Source organism: Eurytemora carolleeae, unplaced genomic scaffold, assembly GCF_000591075.1.
Source record: "Eurytemora carolleeae unplaced genomic scaffold, Eaff_2.0 scaffold928, whole genome shotgun sequence".
NCBI lineage: Eukaryota > Metazoa > Arthropoda > Copepoda > Calanoida > Temoridae > Eurytemora > Eurytemora carolleeae.
Genome location: NW_019396814.1, coordinates 20,127 through 44,647, shown reverse-complemented (window position 1 = coordinate 44,647; position 24,521 = coordinate 20,127). Strand labels below are relative to the sequence as shown.

General features: G+C 30.9%; 1 protein-coding gene and 1 long non-coding RNA gene across 2 annotated transcripts in view; both read right to left on the bottom strand.

The window, feature by feature from the left end:
• Window positions 1-43: 43 nt before the first annotated feature.
• LOC111708964 (uncharacterized) lies at window positions 44-8,326 on the bottom strand. Its single transcript, XR_002766763.1, has 4 exons — window positions 8,233-8,326; window positions 6,402-6,446; window positions 4,650-4,802; window positions 44-129 (listed from the first exon to the last, which is right to left on the bottom strand). It is a non-coding gene; the product is annotated as an uncharacterized LOC111708964 (long non-coding RNA).
• Window positions 8,327-9,496: 1,170 nt separating this feature from the next.
• Window positions 9,497-24,521, bottom strand: part of LOC111708958 (agrin) — a 20,333-nt gene continuing 5,308 nt past the window's right edge. Inside the window, exons 5-11 of the mRNA XM_023482483.1 lie at window positions 21,173-21,319; window positions 20,664-20,902; window positions 19,353-19,429; window positions 18,079-18,144; window positions 14,201-14,434; window positions 10,939-11,084; window positions 9,497-9,558 (exon numbers count right to left, since the gene is read on the bottom strand). Of these exons, the coding sequence (XP_023338251.1) occupies window positions 9,497-9,558; window positions 10,939-11,084; window positions 14,201-14,434; window positions 18,079-18,144; window positions 19,353-19,429; window positions 20,664-20,902; window positions 21,173-21,319 (971 nt within the window). The remainder of the gene's footprint in view (window positions 9,559-10,938; window positions 11,085-14,200; window positions 14,435-18,078; window positions 18,145-19,352; window positions 19,430-20,663; window positions 20,903-21,172; window positions 21,320-24,521) is intronic.

The window sequence follows — 24,521 nt, the reverse complement described above, 5'->3', positions numbered from 1 at the left end:
AGATTTTACAAAATTATATTATGAAGCTTGAAATGTTCCTGTATGGCTGGCCCCACTGTAGAGAATGCATCCGTTTAAAGAACGAACCAAAACCCAAACTTCAAGCGTGAACTCCCGAGCCATACTTCCCTAGAAATATACTTTTAATATCATTCTGATAAAAACGTGATTCGAAGTAATTTCAATTGAAAAAAGTTAAATGCATAATTGCTGATTCTGCAAGGATACTCTCTCAAAATATTTCTGAGTAAAGATTAGAATAGAATAATAATATACATGTTAATATACTATGCACGCCACTTTCATTGATGGGCCTTTAATTGCCAATTATTAGATTTTAGGTAAAAAAGTCTGCACTAGAACTCCGTTTTTTTTCAAACTGTTTTTTATTTGCGGTTTATTTTCTTGTTTATAAGAAGCAATGCACACTTGTATGCGATTCCATTAGCGCCTGATCCAATCAGGGTTCAGTCAGGTGTTTGGTGTCTATTCTGAACCAATAGAAATTGCATGGCGGTATCATCTATCTTTCAATCTTTCTCATTATCCAATTAGAGATGAATCCTTATATCGGAACATTAAACATTAAAAGGAAATATTTACTTCTACTGAAACTAAGTGAATGGAGACACTCGCAGAAATAAACACTTTTTGAATCAGAAAAACGACGTTATCTTCACATCTTTGGTCAGATTCAGGTTTAAAGCGTATCGTTGTGAATCGGGCATTGCACATCTTTGCAGAATAACAATAATTGCTTAAATTGCTAAATATAAGTTGAATTTAAAAATTGTCAGAAAATGAAAAACATATATATATATATATATAGTTACAATGTTTTAACTGAATTATATTTTCTTATATTTAGAATAGCAAAAGGATAAAGCTAGCATAGCTGTTTGAATGCCAGATCCAGATCCTTAAAGAAAACATGACGGCGTGAGATCATACAACAAGTAAGGGGAAACCCAGATCAGGAGTTGAAGAGGATCAAAGACCAGGGGCTTAAGAACAACACCCATCTTGTAAAATGAAAGATTGAAGAGAGTATATCTAGGAGAATTTTTAAAAAACTTCATTTAAATGAATCTAAGATAGCTTTTTTAAGATATTTCTGAAAAGTATTGAAAGTTGAGATTCTCTTAAGAGTAAGACTAAGGTTATCCCATATTTTTGAAAGCGTATAACTAGGAAAATAATGCAACTTATTTTTCAATGGTACATTTAGAATATACTGTTTAGAACGGGTTTCTCGACTGAAATAGTAAAAAAACAGTTCAAAGGAAAGTGTAATATTTCCTCTATCATAATTATACATGAAAAAAGTGAATTAAATTTGAAAAGATCAGGAACTTAAAAAATTTCTAATATTTAAAAAATATCCCCAGTATGAGCTCTGTAGGTTTCGCAAACAATATTTCTTATGCATTTTTTTTGTAGCATGGAGGGTCAATTGAAATTACGATTACAGCCCCTTTAAAGTTTTGGTATAATTTTGACACAGTTTTTTGTCATTTCTCGAGACAAGAACATCAGATAGATGTCTTATATGTATCGTTCAACTCCTGAGATTCTCAGGTTTCAGCCTACACCCCCTTTCATTTTTCCTTTACAGTCCCTTTAATGAAGGGTAACTTTAAGTTACGTCATCAGTCCCTTTCATGCATTAAATGTGCTCGTGATTTACGAAAAGAGAAGATTAAAAAAAATTAATTAAAAATGTATTGTCAAACTTGTTCGTGCAGACTTCTGGTCCTGTTTATACTAATTCTAAACTAATTAAACTGTCGGAAACCAAACTTCAAGGGTTAGCTTTAATTTTATATATTCTGGTATATCAATTAGACCAACAGTATATATTTATATATTCTGGTATATCAAATTAGACCAACAGTATATATTTAAATATTCTGGTATATCAATTAGACCATCAGTACATATTTAGATATTCTGGTACATCAATTAGACCAACAGTTTATTTACATATAGAAAGTAGTAATCTCTGTTTGTTTGTTTGTATGTCCGAGGCAAAAATATCAAAATATCAAATGGCAAATGATCAAATGCCTAATTATGGAGTACAAACGTAGCACGTTCTAATTAGGTCTACAAGCTAGAAATGTAAACAAATCAGATAAAAATCATTTCAATGGATCGTACTGCATTGTTCAGACCAACAGTACATATTTATATATTCTGGTATACAATTAGACCAACAGTATATATTTATATATTCTGGTATACAATTAGACCAACAGAATATATATTCTAATATATAGCAATCAGACCAACAGAATATATATTCTAATATACATAAATTAGACTAACAGTATATATTTGTATATTCAAATTTATAACAATCAAACCAACAGAATATATATTCTAATATACATAAATTAGACTAACAGTATTTCTTTATATATTCTAATATATATCAATTAGACCAAAAGAATATATATTCTAATAAATATAAATTAGAGTAACAGTAATATTTATGTCTTCTAATTTATATCAATTATACCAACAGAATATATATGTTCTAATATACATAAATTAGACTAACAGTATATATTTATATTTTCTAATATATGTCAATTAGACCAAAAGAATATATATTCTAATATACATAAACTAGCCTTAGAGGGCGCTTCGCGCCCATCTTCTAAATTAATTGTGAACATTTTCTCTTTGTGTACATCGTAATTATGAATGATCAAAATTTTAAATATTTGTCTCCATCAAAATTCGATCTTCATTAAATTTTTTAAAATTTTGAAAATCCACGATTTTTTTTTANCAATGAGACCTATATGCGCTATTTTAATCCTCTTCCTGAAATAAGATTATTAGAATAGTATTTATGAAAGGCATCTCATTAACTTAAAGTAAACATTGAAGTCAACCACAAACAATAACATTGCACCGATTTAATGAGTTAAAGGGTGTGTACGCGTAAATACTATATTTTATAGAAAAAATGATAAAAAGCTAAAAAAAAATCTGGTAAATTTTATATTAAACGTTGATTTTTAATTTTTGTCGGTCAAAAACTGAACCCCTTCCACAAAATTAAATTATTTAATCATATCTTTGCAACCTAATGGTTGCTTCTTGATCTAACAGAAATCTAAGATTAAAATATAAAGGTTCTACAAAATCCGGATGCAATGATAAATGAATCAGAAAATTAGAGTGTCTATTTTTGAGTCACTTTGTATTCCATTTGCAATGAAATACAATATATATAATGTAGACGTTCATTTTGAATACGAACTTGAACCCAACGTTCATTTTAAATACAAACTTGAACTCAACTAAATAAATACGAACTTGAACCCAACTACATAAATACGAACTTGAACCCGACTAAATAAATACGAACTTGAACCCAACTACATAAATACGAGCTTGAACCCAACTAAATAAATACAAACTTAAACCCAACTAAATAAATAAAAACTTAGACCCAACTAAATAAATACGAACTTGAACCCAACTAAATAAATACTAACTTGATCCCAACTAAATAAATACGAACTTGAACCCAACTAAATAAATACGAACTTGAACCCAACTAAATAAATACTAACTTGATCCCAACTAAATAAATACGAACTTTAACCCAACTAAATAAATACGAACTTGAACCCAACTAATTTACAGAAAAATTATGATACCAGTCCAAATGTGTATATTTCTCTGTTTGCCCGGGGCAAAAATACGAGCTTTCATTGGGTTTTGGGGAAATAATGAAGAGAAAGGGGAAAAAGGAAGAAGGGAATGGGAAAAGGGGAAAGAGGGAAGTCTAAAGGGGAAAGAGGGAAGTGTAAAGGGAGAAGAGGGATGGGAAAAGGGGAAAGGGAGAAGGGAAAAAGGGATAGAGGAAGAAGAAAATATTTGCATCTTCAAAAAAACAAAATTTTACAAAAAACAAAAAACACTAAAAGAAATGCTTTTAAAAACTCTTAGGGGACCTTGAAGTTATCCTTTTTAGGGCACCAACACGTACCATTATACTACTAAAATCCAAAAATATTCTTCTTCAAAGTATTTTCGGACTTCAGTTGTGAATTTGAGAGAAAAATATGATTCTAAAAAGTGCTAAAATATGAGTATCAGAATTAATATACATCCCTGAATACCACTTCTTTTTACTAGCTTTACAATTAAGCGCTACTAGTCAAGGATGTTTAAACCATTAGTATTAATCTTTAAAAGTATTTTTTTAGAAATTTAGATTTCTGCAAGTTTCCTAGTCTAATTACTAATTAAAAAGTTTTCTAATTATAAATAAATCCTAGATCGACTCAGTCTCTAATTTAACTTAAAATATTCAAACTACTTGAACAAAAAACTAATTTTAATAGCTTTTAAAGAACTAAATCAACTTTTTTATTATTTGAAAAATTCAATTGCGGTTAAAATCAATAACCTTTCGTGTTTAAAGTTGATGAACATTTTAAATGAAAAGGGGGGAGGACGGGTAGGGGGTAGGGGTGTTTAATAGTTTGCTTGCCCAATCCTAGCAAGAGATCCACATCAAAAGATGTACACCAATGATGTCTTAGGACTAGGAATAAATCTGACCTTTAATGGAAGGACTAGGAATAAATCTGACCTGCAAAAGAAGGACTAGAAATAAATCTAACCTGCAATGGAAGGACTAGGAATGAATCTCCAGTAAAGTCTGGAACTCTACAATCTCCTGAGCAGGGTTTACAGTCCTCGTATTGGTTACATTCTTCTCCTAGATATTCACCATATCCAGGTTCAAGTTCACATCTAGTCCCGGAGTATCCGTCCTAGAACAAAACAATTAATACAATACTATAATCAACGTAATTTCTAGTGATTCGCAAATCAAAGAGTTGCATGCTCTATTTATTCCATACTCCTTCATGTTCCACAATCCCTCTCCGGTTTCCGCAATCACTCGCCGGTTTCCACAATTCCTCTCCGGTATCTAGTTTTGATTGCTGGTTCAAAACTAACTTCTTATTCTTAAATTTGACCAATAATATGTTAAAAGAATTGTAAATGTAACTCTAATTTTATAATCCCGACATCCTTGCAACCTGCTGGTGTAAACGTTTGATATTTCAAACTTTTATTTTTTAGTCTAACAGAAATCATAGTTTGAAATATCTAAGGTCTATGACATTAAGTTGCAAGGATATGGGGATTAAAAAATCAGCGTTAGTGGCAAACACTCAATTCCATTCTTTTCTAAAAAATATGATTTCTTTTATTTAACAAACTGTGCATTATATCCTCCATGCCCCCCCCCCCCCCTCTACCCTAGTTTTGATGATTGATGCAGAGAATTGTGAAATATAAAATTAAACTAAATTTATGATGATTGGATAATCTGATCAATTTTCTTTCGAATTCTACATATTGGTCGTTTACAGACTGATCCCTCCATTTTGCAGATACTTTACCTTCAAATCTAAACTTTGACCCGTTAGTTCAATAAAGAATCTAAGTTTTTACCACACACTCTAGTTTTTTAATTTCCATATATATTTATTTTCAAACCCAATTGTATCCTTAAAACTATGCATTCTATTAAATCATAGAATCTAATTTTGTTACAAAGGTTTACACCATTATGCATAAAATATAAAAAAACTGTTTTGGAGTCGACTATTCAAATTCAACTTTATTGGAAAACTAGTAGATTTCATGACAATTTAGCACATTTTTTATTCAAATTCAGGTAGCACGAGATATCAAGATGTAAAAGTACATACAATTATTAACCTTATTAAATAAAAACATTTAACAATTTATAACATTATTATTTTGGTTTCCAGTTCTATGACGGTTTTGGAAAAACGTTTATTTCATTATCAAGAAGGTTCAAGTTTTTTAGAAAATATTTTTTGTTGTGTTCCCAGTTTTAGCGAATTTATATTAAGATAAAATGAACCCTCTTATCACTTCTGAATAAAATGCTCAAAATGACTTTATCCTTTACTTTTATTTCATATTTTTTCTTAAAAACTTTTTTTTAAATGGATCTAAAAATCTTAAATTCTATATTTTTGAAAATAGAATATAAGAACATGGAAAAAGATGTTAAAAATAATTAAAAATAAAAAAATTCGGCATCAATTTTGCCTCATTAATTAACTAACTAATTATCTTAAATGTTTTGAAATGGCTTCTAATTATTCCATTAAAATGGCTAAAACACATTGGGGGTAGGTTATAGGCTCTCCATGCAGGGTAGGTTCTCCATGAAGGACACCGGTACCGGAACGTACCACTTGGATTTAACGGTTCTGTCAAACTTGGTTAGGCCAACATCTCCTTCTGTCATTTATTAGTAAAGAGTTTTAAATGTATAGTTTAGCTACCTATACATGCTGATAAGTAGATAATTACATTTCTCATACCTTGCAATGGCAGACAGGGCCTTCATTCTCCTCCTCACAACGACCCTAGAGACACATTTATTTAATTATTTAATGCATTCATGCATATCGTGATAGACAGTAATTTAAGGTTCGTGTTTTTCGTCACCAAAAAAATCGAAAGGCAATGAGAGTTTATTTTTTTCCTATATCTATATTCTTAGATAAGATTGGTATCGGTGCATACTACAGAAGCACAGTATAACTATATGCAGTTTGATTTAATTTAACCATTCCATATTTTAAAGAAATCTTTTAAAAAGTCAAAACCATTCAAAAGTTAAATAACCTATGGCCGAATTTAAAGAATTTGAGCGGCGGTTTAAATCCGCCAAAATCCGGTTTAAATTCAACGCCGGCTAAAATCTTGAAACATTTGATACAATTTTAAGAGGAACCAACCATATTTAAACCGCAACTTAAATTTAAACCGCCGCTCAAATTCTTTATATTCGGCCACTTGTAATACAATGAGATTCAGAGAGACAACATTTAGATTCAAGTTTACACTAGTCACTAGTAAATCTTTGCGCTGTGTTATACAACATTAAATACACAATTATATATTACTTAAATATCGTTCTCCTATTCCACAGTTTTCTGGTTCTCACTGTATCATATTTTTTTCTTCATAAATAGAAACATTTAAAACACATCCCCCCCATCCACCACCAACCCAGCATATCAAGGGTTAAAATGCTAGGCTACAGCCAATGTGTTAAGATGATATTGCCCTGAAATTTTCTATAAATTATTCTATATTAAATCCTAGGAAAGATATAGGAGTTCCCCAGGGTCTAAAGAAAACCTTCTTACTGCATTGAAAACTACAATAAAATTGTGTGAATAATACTATTATATCATATCAGNACGAACTTTTTGCAACGTAGTTTTGAACACGGCTATGCTAAATAACTTTTTACAAAGTAGTTTTGAACACGGCTCTGCTAACGAACTTTTTGCAACGTAGTTTTGAACACGGCTCTGTTATCAAGAAATAATTCTGACCCGGCAAATGTAAAATTTTAAAAACTTCAAATTAGATTCGAAATTACTTTAAATCATATTTAGAAAAGAAATTATTAAGTTTCTCTAAGACACTTAAAACACGATTTTAAGAAATCTTTAATTTTATGGCGACAAATCCTATATTTCATTATGTAGATTTAAACTGGAATTCAGAAATTGATTTGAATAAATTCAAATTATTGAAATGGAATCAAGATAGGATGAATTAAATATGCTTAGGGATAATTTTCCATTAGAGGAAACCTATATAAACATTTCAAATTTTATTTTCAAATTAGCTTTGGAAAGCTCTTATATCTTTGAAGGTTTTTTCTTCTGAAATTTTGTGAATTTATGCATTTGGATTGAACACATCAAAGACATTTTGATCTTAAATAATGTTTCATAATCTGCAAAATATAATGCATGAATCTTAGGTTTTAAATTCTTCAAACAAATTTAGAAAAATATGCATTTAATATAAAAGAAAAATTTAAAAATAATTTTTTTTTACTTTTTTCACATAAACTTCTTAGAGCGGGATGATACTTTCTCACTTTTCCTCAGGGACAGTTAAAAAACTTGGTTGGCCAAAAGGTGGTAAAAAGCGTAATTCTGGTTTCTCTAGAAAAACGACAATATCTTCCGCATTATTAATCAGATAAAGGTTTCAAGGGTATCTTTGTCAATCGGGCGTGGCCAGCTTTGCAAAGAGGCTTTATGCTTGAAATCATTGTTTTAACGGCAAATTATATTGCGAGGAAAGTTTTACTTAATTCATCAATTTGTTTTTCTATAATTGTACCTTGTCATTGCAGAAAACAGAACTACATTCTTTGTCCGAGCAAGTACTGAATTCAGGATTAAATACTAAAACTTTTAGAATATCTATTTATTTTGCAAGTAAATACAAAGTAAGAAAGAGAAAATATAGCTGAAAACTTTACAGTTGTCGATTTAGAGAGTAATGCTTGATCTTCTCTTTTTGTTAATCTTAAGTGTGTATCCAGAAAAGTATCCTAAATGCAATCAATCAGTGTCTCAAATCCCCCAAAACCGGTTTCTAATGAGAGCCAGCTGAAATCTTGAAAAAATCAATACAACTTTAAGTGGAACCAACCATATTTGAGTCCGGCTTAAATTTAAGCCGCGGCCTAAATTCTTTAAGTCCGGCCTCTGAATGTCGATTGTATAAACCTAGCGGTAAATCAGAAGCCGGGAAATTTGAAATTTTGGGTGCCATTTAATTAGAGATCTCTCATATTGGTCGGTCTCCGCTAGGTATATCCAAAAAGAGGGAAAAAGATCGGATTAAGCAGAATTCAAAAGTGTCCATATATTTAGTGAATATTTAGATATATTAATCACTGTCAAGGGTTAAGTTTTCAGCTCTGTTGAATGAGCGTTTTCTTTGTTTTTCATGTTTTATTAAGGAAATATCGCTAAGGAATTGAAAATTTTAATGTCTCTACCCATATAGATTAATAAAAATACAGATAGAACACTAAATGTCGTTTTTTCAAGATTTTAAGGTTTTGTTTTTCGTACAAAATAACCCTGAGGCAAAAGCACAGTTCCGCGCAGGCAGCGTTTAATCAAAAGACAGGGTATGCGAGAAAACCCCTAAATCTTGAAAAGACGACATCTAGTGTTCTATCTGTATTATTATTAATCTATGTCTCTGTCAAATAAATATTTAGAATTGGAAACTCTTGTATTGAGGATATCTAAATCAATATTTGATCTCGATTTGATCTTGATTTTAACTGTAATTAATGTCCCAGCCAATCAGAAGCTTAAGCGAATTTTGCGTTGAACATGAAGAAAGTAAGATCAAGCAGATTCTCCGTAAAATTCTAAAGTGTTCGCTGTGGATATCGATATCAAGCTATTAAAAGTTTCAAGCTGAGGGCACTTTTTAAAAAATCACTTTTAAATTGAAAAATCCTTAACAAGATCTTACAATTAAAAAAAGAAGATGAAAACTTAAATTTTTCTGGTTTTCACTGTATCATATACATAAAGAAAATATAAACTCAATGAAAAGACAATTCTTTTGTCCCGATTATTTAAGTCACAGAACTGTTACTGTCAACTGATGGATAAACAAGACTAGGATTCCTGTTAAACCCTAAAAAGTGCAATAAATCTTCCAAAATATACAGTTTATCAGCTCTCAGATGTCACAAGAAATATCAGATTATTCTGTTCTCATTTTTCCGGGCTTTTCGTCCGACATAGATATTCTTAAATATTCTTAAATGCATTGTATCCTAGTATAGGATCTATATAGTCTGTTGAAAGGTGAAAATAAATCTAAAAAAGCCACAAATAGTTCAATAGTTACGTACAGTCCAAAAATGTTCACGCTTTAAAGCCCTCTAGAAGATGGATGAAATATACTTGATTTAAATTTTTCCCAAATGCTTATCTGATTTTTTTAATCCTCCCAAGCCTTTTCCTCTTAAAAGTCAAGAGTTTGTTGGCTTTATTCTAAAAACGCAAAAATCAATTATTCTACTAAATTGTTTAGTTTTTTTAGAAAATCAAGAATCACTCCATTCGTCTCAAGAGTGGATTCTCCTTCTTTGTAGATCAGCCATTTGTGTTTTGAACACGGCTCTGCTAACGAACTTTTTGCAACGTAGTTTTGAACACGGCTATGCTAAATAACTTTTTACAAAGTAGTTTTGAACACGGCTATGCTAATGAACTTTTTACAACGTAGTTTTTAACACAGCTCTGCTAACGAACATTTTACAACGTAGTTTTTAAAGTTTTCTAAAATCTCTGTTTTTAAAACCCAAACCCAGTAAATCATAAGTATTTTTATGATTCTCTCAAAATCAAAATTAAAAATATGTCAGCTATATCTGGACAAACGGCTGGAACAAATTGGCCGACATTTTTTAGGAAACCCATGGGTACCCTGGGGCCGGGGGTAACGAAGGTTAAAAAAATCGATTTTTTTCATTCAAGATTCGAAACTTTATGTTCATAACTCGAATTTTTTTTTGAATTCTGAATTGAATGGGCAAAGCTAAAAACGTTAGCTATTTTTTACTTATTGCATTTCGAAGCTGTTATAATATATATTCCAGATATAAAATCATCTGAAAAAGATCCCTATATGAGACTCCAATAACCAGATAATTTCCAATGAGCACGGGAGCTTGTGGTTATATTGATATTGCATATTCAATACCCACCTAGAATATTCGATACCTCATTTATTTATCTTCTAATTTACAGGGGTGTAAATTTTCAATGGTTTTTGAACCGTTAATTGTCCCTTAAAAATTATTGATTTTCCCCAATTTAGCGAAAAAAAAAATTGTTTCTCTCTGCCCCAAAATTCTCATACGTCCCCCGGAAGAGGGGAAGTTGGCGGTAGGGGCCTTATAATAACATACAATAACAGTTTGGGGACTAAACCCTACCTAAAACTTGTTGCAATGCTTTTAACAATAAATACTTAACATTTCGTGTACAGAGTCTTTAAAAACAATACCTGTATTATAGAGAACTTGAGAGTTTGGGTTCGGAAAAGCTCCAATGTATAAAGATGAGGAGAGATCAAGAGATTTCAGGAATCCGTCAGATCGTCCGCGGACTGCAGGCTGAGAATTCAATTCAAGGACTCCATCCTGATGCCACCTTTAGTCGTCATATTATTAATTTCAAATATGGTCTCCTTTCCTTATGGTAAATTGAGATACTTATTTATACCATGTTATTCATTTTTGGAAAGCATTAGGGCACTAACTCAATATATTGTCAAGTTCCTATATTTTTGAAACCCAATGTCGTAGAGCTTAGATATTTCAAACTTTTGATTCTGTTGGATCAAGTAATCTAAGTTTCAGATATCAAAGGTTGCAAAGATGTACGACGTACGTATTAGGAAATTTTAGTTTTGTGGAAAAACCTTAATTCAAAAAACAAACAAAAAATTTATTATTACGAAATTCAGTTATTTATCAAGTTATCAAGTATGCATTAACAAAAGTTACACTAATTTAGAAAATGTGCAAATTGTAGGAACTGTATTTCCTTTCTTTCTAAATTTTTGTTTGCAATTTTTAAATGTCTGTATTCTTATTTTTTTTCTCCTTGATACTTCTATAATTTTCTACTTTCTCGTAGCTTCTATTTTTGAATTTCCTTTATTTTGACTTGTGTTAAAGGATGATTAATTAGAGAATGTTATAAAATATTCTAGACACGTTTATTTTTATAAATACCCAATTTACATAATTTATTTAATTTTACCAACACTTACTCATATTCATCTTAAATTTATTTCGCTCTAGGGAGAACAATTATTATCTAAAAAATACGTTGTGAGAGTATCTCTAATTAAAAAATTGACATGCCTTTACCAAGCAAGTTAAAACTCGATTCAAATAAAAATACGCGGCTAAAACATTAAAGACAAACCGTGGAAAATCACAGGAACCCATATTTACAGGGAGAGTTGTTGTCTGGTCGGAATGCAGAATTATTAAATTTTTATAAATCTGGGAAATTATCCAGTAAAATCCGCCAAATATTTTCCGGATTGATTTTCTAATTTAAAAATGGTGTGCACTAGAACGCTCAAACTTTTTTAAATTTAAACCTTTAAAATTTAGAACAAATTTTGCTATCAAGACAGTCACAAGTTTGCTTATTTTTTTGATCAAAAATAGTCCATATTCTTTTTAGTTATTCAAACTACTAATCTGAATTTTACATTTTTCAAAATCACTTGAAAAATGTAAGTAAAACATGGTTTAAATGTTAATATTGCATTCTTTACAATCTAACCCCCACCCCCAACATATATTAGAAAAATAGATATATGTAGGGTTAAGAGTATTTTTTTTGTAATAAAAAAAGAAGAATGAGGGGAAGGAACGACAGCGTATAATTAGAAAATGCGAATAAAAAGCTTGATTACAAATTAGAACAAAAATTAAAATTTCTTTCCAACAAAAATTATCATTTCTTGCATGATTTCACTTTAAAATAATATTTTTATATTTTATGTTGTCATTGATTCAATCTTTGTTTACATTTTAAATATGTCAGCATGGAAAAAATGTAATACCAGGTTTTGGCATTTTTAATTTCTAAATATAGAGAACTGAATTGAGCTTATTTTAGTGAATTTTGGTAGAAAATGAGCTAGATTGAATATAATGGATAATGTATCAAATACTTGAGTATAAAATATAAAGTGAGGTTTGGTAGAAAATGAGCTAGATTGAATATGGTGGAATTATGTTAATGGATAATGAATCAAATACTTGAGTATAAAATATAAAGTGAGGTTTGGTAGAAAATTAACTAGATTGAATATGGTGGAATTATGTTAATGGATAATGAATCAAATACTTGAGTATAAAGTATAAAGTGAGGTTTGGTAGAAAATGAGCCAGATTGAATATGGTGAAATTATGTTAATGGATAATGTATCAAATACTTGAGTATAAAATATAAAGTTAATTTTGGTAGAAAATGAGCTAGATTGAATATGGTGGAATTGTGTTAATGGATTTGAGTGGGGATGGGAATTAAATGGAATGAGGAAGTGGGATTGGAAAGTGAGATATTAATGAAATACGGGATTGGGGAAGGGCATTCAATCATCTATGAGTTGGGGGTAGGTGGGAATTTAATGTTTTATGAAATTGAATATGGAACTTTAATCATATTAGAAATTAAAGATGGGAAGTGAATTGTTATGGGAGTGGGAATGGGCTTTAAATGAATTATGGAATTGGGAATAAGAATAATTAAATGATAAATGGGGTTTCAACAAAAAAGGAAAAAAAAATTTCATTTACTATGCTAAAATGGTTTCCAAAGTTAAGACTCACTGACTTAATAACCAGGACCCCAAGTTTACCCTGGGGTATGGGATTTAAATTATAATTAAATTGTATAGTTGCAATGTTTATGGGATTTAGAGGGAATTAATAGAGGGGATCGTTTATTAGAATTCAGAGGAGTAAGACCTGGAATAGAATTTTACGATGTATTCAATGCAAAGGATATTGATATTTGATGATCAACGAACACTGGAAATGTTTCCATAAATGCATCACTTTTGTTGAAACCCTTTTAAATTAAAATACAAAATATTGAGAAAATGTCACGAAATTTGCAATCGGACAGGACCAATAAATAGGAAAAAAATTCTAAAGTAAAGATGTCAATAAAAATACATATTCTGATATGCAAAGTTTGGACATTTTAAATTTTAGGATTTTGAAGTATCTTTTAAAAACGTTGATAAAAAAACTGAATATTTTTGTCTAGAACAATAGCTTTTAATAATAATAAGGAATAATTAGAAAAAATCGTTGTTATAAATTAATTAACCCGGCCTAAACCATAAGATGTTTTTTCAAACTTTAGATCGTTGATGCTTTATATTCCATTATTAATATTTACCTTATAGAAGTTACAGAAAAAAATACTTTGATTAAAATTTTAAAAAACCCTGTTAGACCTTTTTTAGTGAAATATATGTATGCCGGTAAGGTCAGCTGTTTTAAGTGGACATTGTACTGTGTAAAGTTATCGTAAATTCCAGCTTTTCTATGCATGGAAGTTCACTTGAAACTACTTTTTCAGTCCCTTTCAGATATTAGTTTCTAGTTTGGTCTATCCACATTACGTTAATTTGGCGAACCGTTGCAGAACGGATTGAAAAACAAACCAAGGTCCAAGATTGCTTAAAGTTAGAATATAACACCGGAAAGATTAGGACGCCATAAACTAACCTCTTAACAACAATCCTGTTCCAGGTTCCTAGTTGAACAGGTTCAAACGATTTAATCGCCACGAACCCGTCTCCGAGATTATACCGAAGCTCAACAAATCCTTGAATGAGGGTTAGAGAGAGAAAATCTCCTAATCCGTCCTCATCCTGGTGGGAGTAGAGTAGTGTACAGGTGGATAACAAGCTTCTAAACTCCAGCTCAAGGGTCAGCTTGTGCTCCAGGTGTTTAGGCGTCCTAGAATATAAACAATGTACATTGTACATACATCATGATGCCAGATTATCAAATGACGCCAAAAAAAAAAATATTTCTAAAGGGTTGTCTCTGATTGCTTGATTATCGTGTGAATGGTTGGCATAAAAAAACCAGCCCCAAAAAAAACCACCCAAAAAAACAAATAAAACCCACTTTAAAAACCCACCTGTCAGAGGGCGTTTTTGGGTTTTATTGTTTTTTTTTATGAATTATTCTAATTATTGCCTTTTCTTCACTCTTATAATCATGAAGTCTTTAAAAAATAAGGTCTACTATCAACTATATTGATTTTTAGGATTTCACAACACTAAAACTGACACATTTATTCATTTCCTAAGACTTAAACAAATTTTTAATTTTTTATTATTAACAAATTGTTCGAATATTGAGTTATTTAAAAAAAAAATATTGAATGAATCAAATCAGTCAATTCCTTGTCACTCTGGACTTCAAGACGGTTTCTGGATTTAGACCAGACAAAACTAATTGTAGAAAACTTTTGTATCAATCGATCATCTGCAGTGCTTGTTTTTTCAAAGATATCAAAGATATTGAAAACCCCGAGAAGATGCACAGAACTACATCAGAGCTGAACCATTTAACAGTGGTCTTCCTTCTTGAGCATATGAATATCTACCGATTAATCTGAGTAGCCCCACCCCAATCAGAAATATGTTTCCCAGTGAGAAAATAGACTTAGTCTAAAATTTAAAGAATTATAAAACTTAAAAAATTGCAGAATTCCCTCTATGAATAAGGTAGGTGATATTATTGTATTTGAAGAGTATTTATATATGATTATAGCCTATTATCACAATTTTTTTTTTGCACAACAAAAAAATCTTCCTTTTGCTTAAAGTGTCTTATTATTATAAATTAGTATGAATTTTATAAGGTTTTAAGTACTTTTAGATTGAAAAACCCAAAAAAGCCCAATAAAGCCTAATAAAACCCAATAAAACCAAATAAAACCCAATAAAACCCAATAAAACCAAATAAAACCAAATTAAACCTACTGAGCAGTCTGGTATTTATTGTCTTGTATGTCTAGTGTGTATTTAATGTCTAGTATTTCTAGTGTGTATATAATGTCTAGTATATATTGTCTAGTATGTCTAGTGTGTATATAATGTCTAGTATATATTGTCTAGTATGTCTAATGTGTATATAATGTCTAGTATATATTCTCTTGTATGTCTAGTGTGTATATAATGTCTATAAGTATATATTGTCTAGTATGTCTAGTGTGTATTTATTGTCTGTAAGTATATATTGTCTAGTATGTCTAGTGTGTATTTGAGTGTGTTTGAAGCTCTCCTGATTCTACTTTGCCAACCCTGCCAACACAAACTAAAATTATAGATCTAAGTTCTCAAATCCTTTAAGATCAATTAAATTATAATTATTATGTTTTTAAGAGGAGCAGGAGAGGTTAATTAACACTTTTTCCTCTTCCTTAGTCCTGATACTTTTATGTGATTTAAAAATAATATTCATGAAATAAATTTCATCCACACTCTCCTTAGGGATATTCTATCTATATATATATATAAAGAAGTGTTTGTCATTTTTTTTCTTGTATATTCGATCATAACTCATGAACCTCTCGTCCTATTTAGTATATTCATGAAATTAGGAACGTAATATCGTCTATAATATCGTAGAGATATTATGTAGTGATCTCTGTTTGTTTGTCTATTTGTTATTTGTTTGTCTTATTATAACTCGACCAATTTGCCTAAAATTTTAATTGGGCAATAGGACTAGGGGAACGATCAAAAATTCAAAAATCAGTGGATCGATCCTGATTGAAAAAAGTTGGATTTCAGGCAAAGCTGAGTTCGAAAGCAAGTTTTGCATAAAACTGAGTCTAGATAAAAATTCGGGTTCCTTCTTGTTAAGGCATTTTTAAGGTATATGTTTAACCTTTCTTTATTTCCACGACGGCTTCCTGTAGGAGTTTAAAGAATTTACCGTAGGTCAGAGATAAGAGAGTTACAGAGATCGATTATCAGCTAAAATATGCGATATTTTCCATAGTATGTTATATTGTGTACAAATACTGTACACGACCAACCAGCAAACATCTGTATTCAGGGATATTTCAGGATCCTTTAGATGCGAAACACAAAATCTTCAAAAACAGACTGAATTCATAAATGGTTTGCTTCATGTTTAAAATTGGAGTATTTCTTTGAAAGTTGTAAAACTTAACGCCCGAATGCGTATTATGTTCAACAAGTGGCCGTGAGATGGCACTTTAAAAACCTATCGTAAAAACGTAGCATGTCGTGCCGGGTCAACTTAGGCCTACGTAGATCACCCTGTGAAAGGAGATCATGACACGACAGCATTTACATTTTTTTTTTAAATAGGAAATTTCCCAAAATCCTAGGCATTTGGGAAATTTCCCAGATACCCAGGCATTTGGGAAATTTCCCAGATACCCAGGCATTTGGGAAATTCCCCAGATACCCAGGCATTTGGGAAATTTCCCAGATACCCAGGCATTTGGGAAATTTCCCAGATACCCAGGCATTTGGGAAATTCCCCAGATACCCAGGTATTTGGGAAATTTCCCAGATACCCAGGCATTTGGGAAATTTCCCAGCTACCCAGGCATTTGGGAAATTTCCCAGATACCCGGGCATTTAGGAAATTCCCCAAATGCCTGGGTATCTTGAAAACTTCCAGTCATTTGAGAAATTTCCAAAATCTTAAAAATTTACCTCCCTCAAATATCTGCAGGTATTTGGGAAATTTCCCAGATACCCAGGCATTTGGGAAATTTCCCAGATACCCAGGTATTTGGGAAATTTCCCAGATACCCAGGCATTTGGGAAATTTCCCAGCTACCCAGGCATTTGGGAAATTTCCCAGATACCTGGGCATTTGGGAAATTCCCCAAATGCCTGGGTATCTTGAAAATTTCTAGTCATTTGAGAAATTTCCAAAATCTTAAAAATTTACCACCCTCAAATACCTTCAGGTATTTGGAAAATTTCCCAGATACCCAGGCATTTGGGAAATTTCCCAGATACCCAGGCATTTAGGAAATTTCCCAGATACCCAGGCATTTGGGAAATTTCCCAGCTACCCAGGCATTTGGAAAATTTCCCAGATACCTGGGCTTTTGGGAAATTACCCAAATGCCTGGGTATCTTGAAAATTTCCAGTCATTTGAGAAATTTCCAAAATCTTAAAAATTAAATTTCCCAGATACCCAGGCATTTGGGAAATTTCGCAGATACCCAGGCATTTGGGAAATTCCTATTTTTGACATTTTTGATAATTGCTGTCACTCCCTCAAGGAGATAAGCAGTCTGTGTAGTCTGCAGTGCCGTAGGTTAAGTGTTTTTTTTATCTGGTAAATTGTTATATAGTTAAACGCTGGTTTCTTTTGTTGATTTAATGTTTCTTTAAAAAAGTATTTATAAAATAAAAAAAATATTTCTCGTTTTGAAGATAGATTGAATTAATGAAAGGTTTCCCATATTCAGAGATGCAACAGTCAATATGTACCTTTTTTTGGTCTGGTTCAATTTGAAACTTAACTTTGTTTTTTATTTTTGTTTTTTTTTCCTTCAAAATCTTGTCTAGAATTAAAATGGATATTTTGTTACCTATACTGTATAAAAGAGAACCCCGAGAACCTAGGGATATCTTGAGTATCTGTTGGTATCTCAATACTAAGAAATCATTTTATCAGAAATAATTTTTGAAGAACTTTTTTTTAAAAAGTTATATCAGAGTTTACCAACACAGCTTTTTGAAATCTTTTTCCCTCAGTTATATATAATGTTAAAAATCTAGCTTTTGTAAATTTTTACTTTGCTATTTAAAATGTTAACCTATAAGGCTTTGATTGTGAACATTCTCTCTTTGTATAAATATTAAAACAAAAAAACAAAAGGTTAGCTGATTTTCTAAAAAAATGTCGTGGATTTTTAAAATTTAATGTAAACCAACTTTTGTTGGATCATTCATAAACCTTCCCTAGGGCCATGTAAAATCCCACGCAAAATTTGGTCCGACATTCTTTTTTTTTTTGTCAATTTATGATAGTTTATTAGAGAACTTCTTGACTCAAGAACCTTTCAAATAGAGCCATATTGTAATTCAAAGCGGTGTTTGGAACAAACCTCTTGCACATAATTTGTTAAAATAAACACTTTAAGAAAAGTTATACTTTGGTAAGAAAGATCATTAATAGCTTTTTGTTTTCAGATGTAAGCAAATACATATATTTAATTGCGAAACTAAGGGAAACAAAACTTTTTAGAATTGATTTGATTCGTTCCAATGATTTCAAAATGTATTGTTGTAAATTTACTTAAAAGGAGCAACGCCCAAGAACTGAAGAGGGTCAACTCAGATAAAAATATACATGGTGTCCCCAGAATCATGGCAGTTGAGAAATCGTTTTTAATATTGGTTAGCTACAGGATCACACATAAAAGATGAGACTGTAAAGACGACTTGAAAGTCTTTAAATAAGACGATTTCAAGATTAAATTAAAGTCTTTTGCCTTGACGAAGATTATTTCCATGACCTTTTAATGAGATAAACCAGTTTACGGTTGCAGAGAATCATAAATGTAAAAAATAGACATTATAAAGTCTGTACAGTCGTCCCTGAAGTCTCGTAATTTGTGGGTAACCCTGTATCTAAGAATAAAGTGTGTATTTGAAAAAGGTTGCACAAGTTTGTGTTGAGGGCGAGGAACACAACAATAAAACAATGTTATAATACAAATTTTGATTTTAAATAGCTTTCAAGGTCAAAAACAATCTTAAAGTCGTCAGTTAACTGCACCATGCTTTTGTGGGACACCCTGTATTTTGTTGTCGTCTTCCTATGTGTCCCGGCCACTGTACGAATAATATAAAATGATTCCTGCAGAATTGTCCTATTCTGTATTCTGGACAGAAACAAGTAAATGTTCCATCATGAGCTTCACAAGTTCCTCCACCCTAAACAAAATTTTAAATTTGCTTCCAAAAATTTATCTTAAAATAAAACTTGTTCTAGTCAATCAACCTGAAGAACCCATACCCCCCCCTATTACATTTATTTTTTTGACATAAACGGTCCAAAACGTGTTATCCGCAATTCACAGATGAACAGAAGAAAATATGCAACTTTGGGAATCATTGAAATAAAAAAATGTAGAGAAAAGTCCGGATTGGAAGAAACTTTTGAAAGAGAATTGTGAAGCGCAATGAATTTATAATTAAATGTAAAATAAACGTGATTCCAAGTAATCATCTATTTGGATTACGGTGCTGTTACAAGCTTTGTCTGACAAAGGATGACGGAAAAGCTGAGCCTTTGAGAACTATTAAACGCCATTCTTACGAAGTTTACAGTGTTCGCTTATTGTACACTGTAAGTATTTGTTCAACACTCAATTTTAAGCTATAAAGATAAAGATATCTTCGTCGTCGATTATCAGACTAAGGTTTCGAGGGTACTAGTGTAATTCGGACATATGGATCTAAAGAGATTCAATCTAAAATCCGTCAACAATCCCTTTAATATAAATTTGTCAACGTATGCATTAAATCTTTAGTAAATTTAATCTGTTGATTCATATTTTCTATTGATAGAAGTGTGGACTAGTGCAGATCTATTTAACTTGAATAGAAAAGCAAGGGGAGAGGAAATCTAGGAACTCTATTCAAAGCATTGAATAGTGAGTAGTAAGTATCAATACTCAGCAAAACAATTTGGAAAGGAAACATCACTGTTTAGAAAGGGTAAATATATTTGACAAACCACTTTTCCAAGAGTTTTATTCTGCTATACAATATGTAAAACATGTTTGGGGAAATGCTGCTTTGGAAAGAAAGAAAAAATACCTCGTAATTAATTTAAAGGAATTGAAAAGCTTTGTCTGATCAAGTAAATGAATAAGATATCCATGTTTTTGTTTCTTTAAACTGTTTATTTTTATTTGCGGGTATTCTGCAAAAGTGACTTGCACATTTTTTGCTTTTAAGAATTAATAGAGAAGCGAAATTATCAGAATTAAAGCTATTCGAGTCAGAAAAACGACAGTATCTGCTACATTGTTATTATTAGATTAAGGTTTTAAGGGTACATCGTAAATCGGACATTGGCATGTTTGCATTTGAAATTTTGCTTACTGTCCCTTTAAGACGATATTGAACAATTTTAAAAATTATAAAATTTATAAAAATCTACCTGGCACGGATTACTGGAGCAGTCTCCAACTTGATATTTAACAACTGTCGGCAGGGTTGTTTTCCGTAGTTGTATTGATGTTGTTGTTGTCTTAGTTGTTGTTGTTGTTGTTGTTGTTGTTGTTGTTGTTGTTGTTGTTGTTTTTGTTGAGTAAGTGGTGGTTGTAGTTGGCAACAGTTTACGAGAAGATATCGTTGTTAATGTTGTTGTACTATATTTTACTGAAGAATCTACGGAATCTAAAAGAAGAATTCTGTTATTTAAAAAAAAAATTTCATTTGTAAATTTTGCGATTATATTATCCGCGTAACCACTTTTGGAATTAATAACTCTTTCAATGATCCTAGACACAATTTGGTAGATATTTACTATTATAAGGATATCCATTATGTCATGATTTCTAAGTTCTGACACCCTAATATGCAGGATTGTGAATGTCGCAACGAAGCCTGTAAATATATGGCCACTATAATTTTCTTTAACAAACCCAATATGCCGAATTTACTTACCACAGATATGTAAAGGTAAAGGAGAAATACTGGTATCGGAAGTACATGCCGCATATTTCAGCTGGCAAAGATTGTCATATATTCTTGAATTTCCACAGATAGGAGTCCACTCCCAACCACATTCCGTACATTGACAGCTAGATTCTCCTAAATATTTAGCACAATAAGTACATACAAGTACATCTAATACATGTACAGCTAGATTCTCCTAAATATTTAGCACAATAAGTACATACAAGTACATCTAGTACATTTACAGCTAGATTCTCCTAATTATTTAGCGCAATAAGTACATACAAATACATCTAATACATGTACAGTTAGATTCTCCTAAATATTTAGCGCAATAAGTACATACAAGTACATCGAATACATGTACAGCTAGATTATCCTAAATATTTTGTACAATAAGTACATACAAGTACGTCTAGTACATTTACAGCTAGATTATCCTAAATATTTAGTACAACAAATACATACAAGAACACCCAGTGAATGTACAGCTAGATTCTCCTAAATATTTATCACAATAAGACATACAAGTAAATCTAATACATTTACAGCTAGATTCTTCTAAACATTTAGCACAATAAGTACATACAAGTACATCTAATACATGTACAGCTAGATTCTCCTAAATATTTAGTACAATAAGTACATACAAGTACGTCTAGTACATTTACAGCTAGATTATCCTAAATATTTAGTACGACAAATACATACAAGAACACCCAGTGAATGTACAGTTAGATTCTCCTAAATATTTAGCACAATAAGACATATAAGTACATCTAATACATTTACAGCTAGATTATTCTAAACATTTAGCACAATAAATACATTCAAGTACATAAGTGTATATGTACAGCTAGATTTTCCTTAATATTTAGTACATTAAGTACATAGAAGTGCACCTAGTACATGTACAACTAGATTCTCCTAAATATTTGGTACAAGAAGTAAATACAAGAACATCTGGTACATTTAAAGATAGATTATCCAAAATAGTTTTTACACAGTGAGTACAGCTATATTCTTCTTTATATCTAGTACATAAAAATATGTCTAGTACATGTAGAGTAAGGGTGATCAATATTGGAATTAAGCCAAACGCCAAACGGGAGGTTTATGCGTTTTCACTTTAAAAAAAATATTGCAATAAAAAATAGTCCATACGGTTGCGATTTAACGATTATTTTCGGAGAAATCACCTTAAGGAAAAAATAATATTTTAAAAATTTTATGTTATACATCATTTTTAAAAAAATTTATGCTGAAATCAAATCTGAAAAGCGCTTTTAAAAATGTAAAAAAACGTTTGTGGTGAGTCTTACATAGCTTTAACTCATCCAATTTTAATTTTAAAGCACTTTTTAGATTTGATTTCAGCATAAAATTTCCATTAAAACTATGTAGAACATGAAATTTTTCAAAATATTTTTTTTGGGGGGCCTTATGGGGATTTCTCCGTAAATTCGCAACCGAATAGACGATTCTGAAATTTGGTTGCAATATTTTTATTAAGGGAAAATGCAGCAACCTCTGGTGGGTTTGCACTATATAAGAAAACATAACTAAAAACTTGAAATAAAAAAAACTGTCTCGTGATTGCAGAATTTGCAAACAGAAAAGAGAAAAAACTTCAAAGTTTAATTGGCGCCTCGGCGCTTTATATTCTTGGAACCAATACATATTAATGAATTAGAAAAATCTATAGTCCCCTTCATTTTAAAAATTAATTGCATAATCCAACATGAACTAAACTTTTTCAACATTTCCATCAAACTATAAATTGTTTAACTTTAAACTTGAATAATTTTTCCAACTGCTCAATTCCTTGCCAATAAGCAGATAGACTATAATTCAAATAGTATTGTCGTAAAAAAATATTTCAAAATAATTTCCAATTTTTTCGAGAGAAAAAAAATAATTAATAGAAAGGTGAAGATTTTTTTAATTATTGTAAACTAAAAAAAATTGTTAATATTTATTTTATTTAAATGATCAAACTTTTGATGTTACCTTTCCTCAAAAAGGCCTTTTTTGCTAGTTAAAATAATTCTTAAACATGAAAATTTTTAGTGAAAACCTTTTTTTCCACGGAGAAAATAATTTTAATAGCCAAAAAGATGTTACCCCGAAACCTTGTTAGCCAGAGGAAAAAATAAGAAAAGCAGATTCATCAACAGAAGAAATTTTTTTTCTTCAATTTTTCACAAAACCATTTAATGGAAATGTATGAACATCTTACCTGAAGTATGAGAATATATTTTTACACTCTGGGAATGAATGGGAATATATAGGTCATCCATTTCATGAATGGAATGATATGAAAGGAAACATTTAGGACCAAATACATCTATAGATTGATACAAACTATAATACAAATAATACAAATAATTTTAGCAATATATTTATCTACAACTCCGCTAAACTATATCTATAGGTTCTGAGGTCTACTACAATATATTAAACTGTCTGCTATTTCTTTTCTAATATATTAGGTAGTTGACAGTAGACAGTAGATGATAGACAGTAGAAAGTAGTAGTAAGGAGATGGTATACAGTTGAGAATCAGAGAAGACAATAGACAGTAGACAGTAGGCAGTAGACAGTAGACAGAGACAGTAAACAGTAAACAGTAATCAGCAAACAGTAAACAGTAGACAGTAGTAATGTATCTTTATATCTATCTACTTATCATATATCTACTTATCTATCTATCTATATATCTATCTGTCTTCCTATATATCTATCTTTGTCTTTCTGTCCATCTATCTATCTATCTTTTATAATTCAAATTTGGTTACCGGAGGAAAAGGAAGAAAAGGAAAGTTAGTAAAGAAAACTTGTGAGGCTTGGGACAAATTTGTTGGAATAGTTTGAGTGTAAGCGACCTTTTGTAACAAACTCAAAACATTACATTTGGACAATAGAAACTTAGGGATTTAATTCTATAGAGCTGGCAAAGCTAGGTAAAATATACAGTGTGCTTCGATAAACACAGGAATTATGTGACGACATTAAATGGTTTGTGAGTATGCAGTATAATCAACATAGGGTTTTAGAAAATATATTTTGCTCAAGTTAATTTATCGACATCTAGGAAAAGTGTCTTTGTTTCATTTCATAAAATAAAACCAAATTAATTTCTTAATAAAACAACACGATTTTGGCCACATTTCAGATGATGCTTCACAACTTAAAGCATAATTCAATTATTCATTAGCTATTAAAGATCAAGGATGATGTTAAAATGGTGTCACTTGTGTCTAAGTGTTATCTAGATATCCTGATTTAGAATATAGCTCCTGCAGAGGATCCCTAATTAGCATGGAGGAAGGGGGGG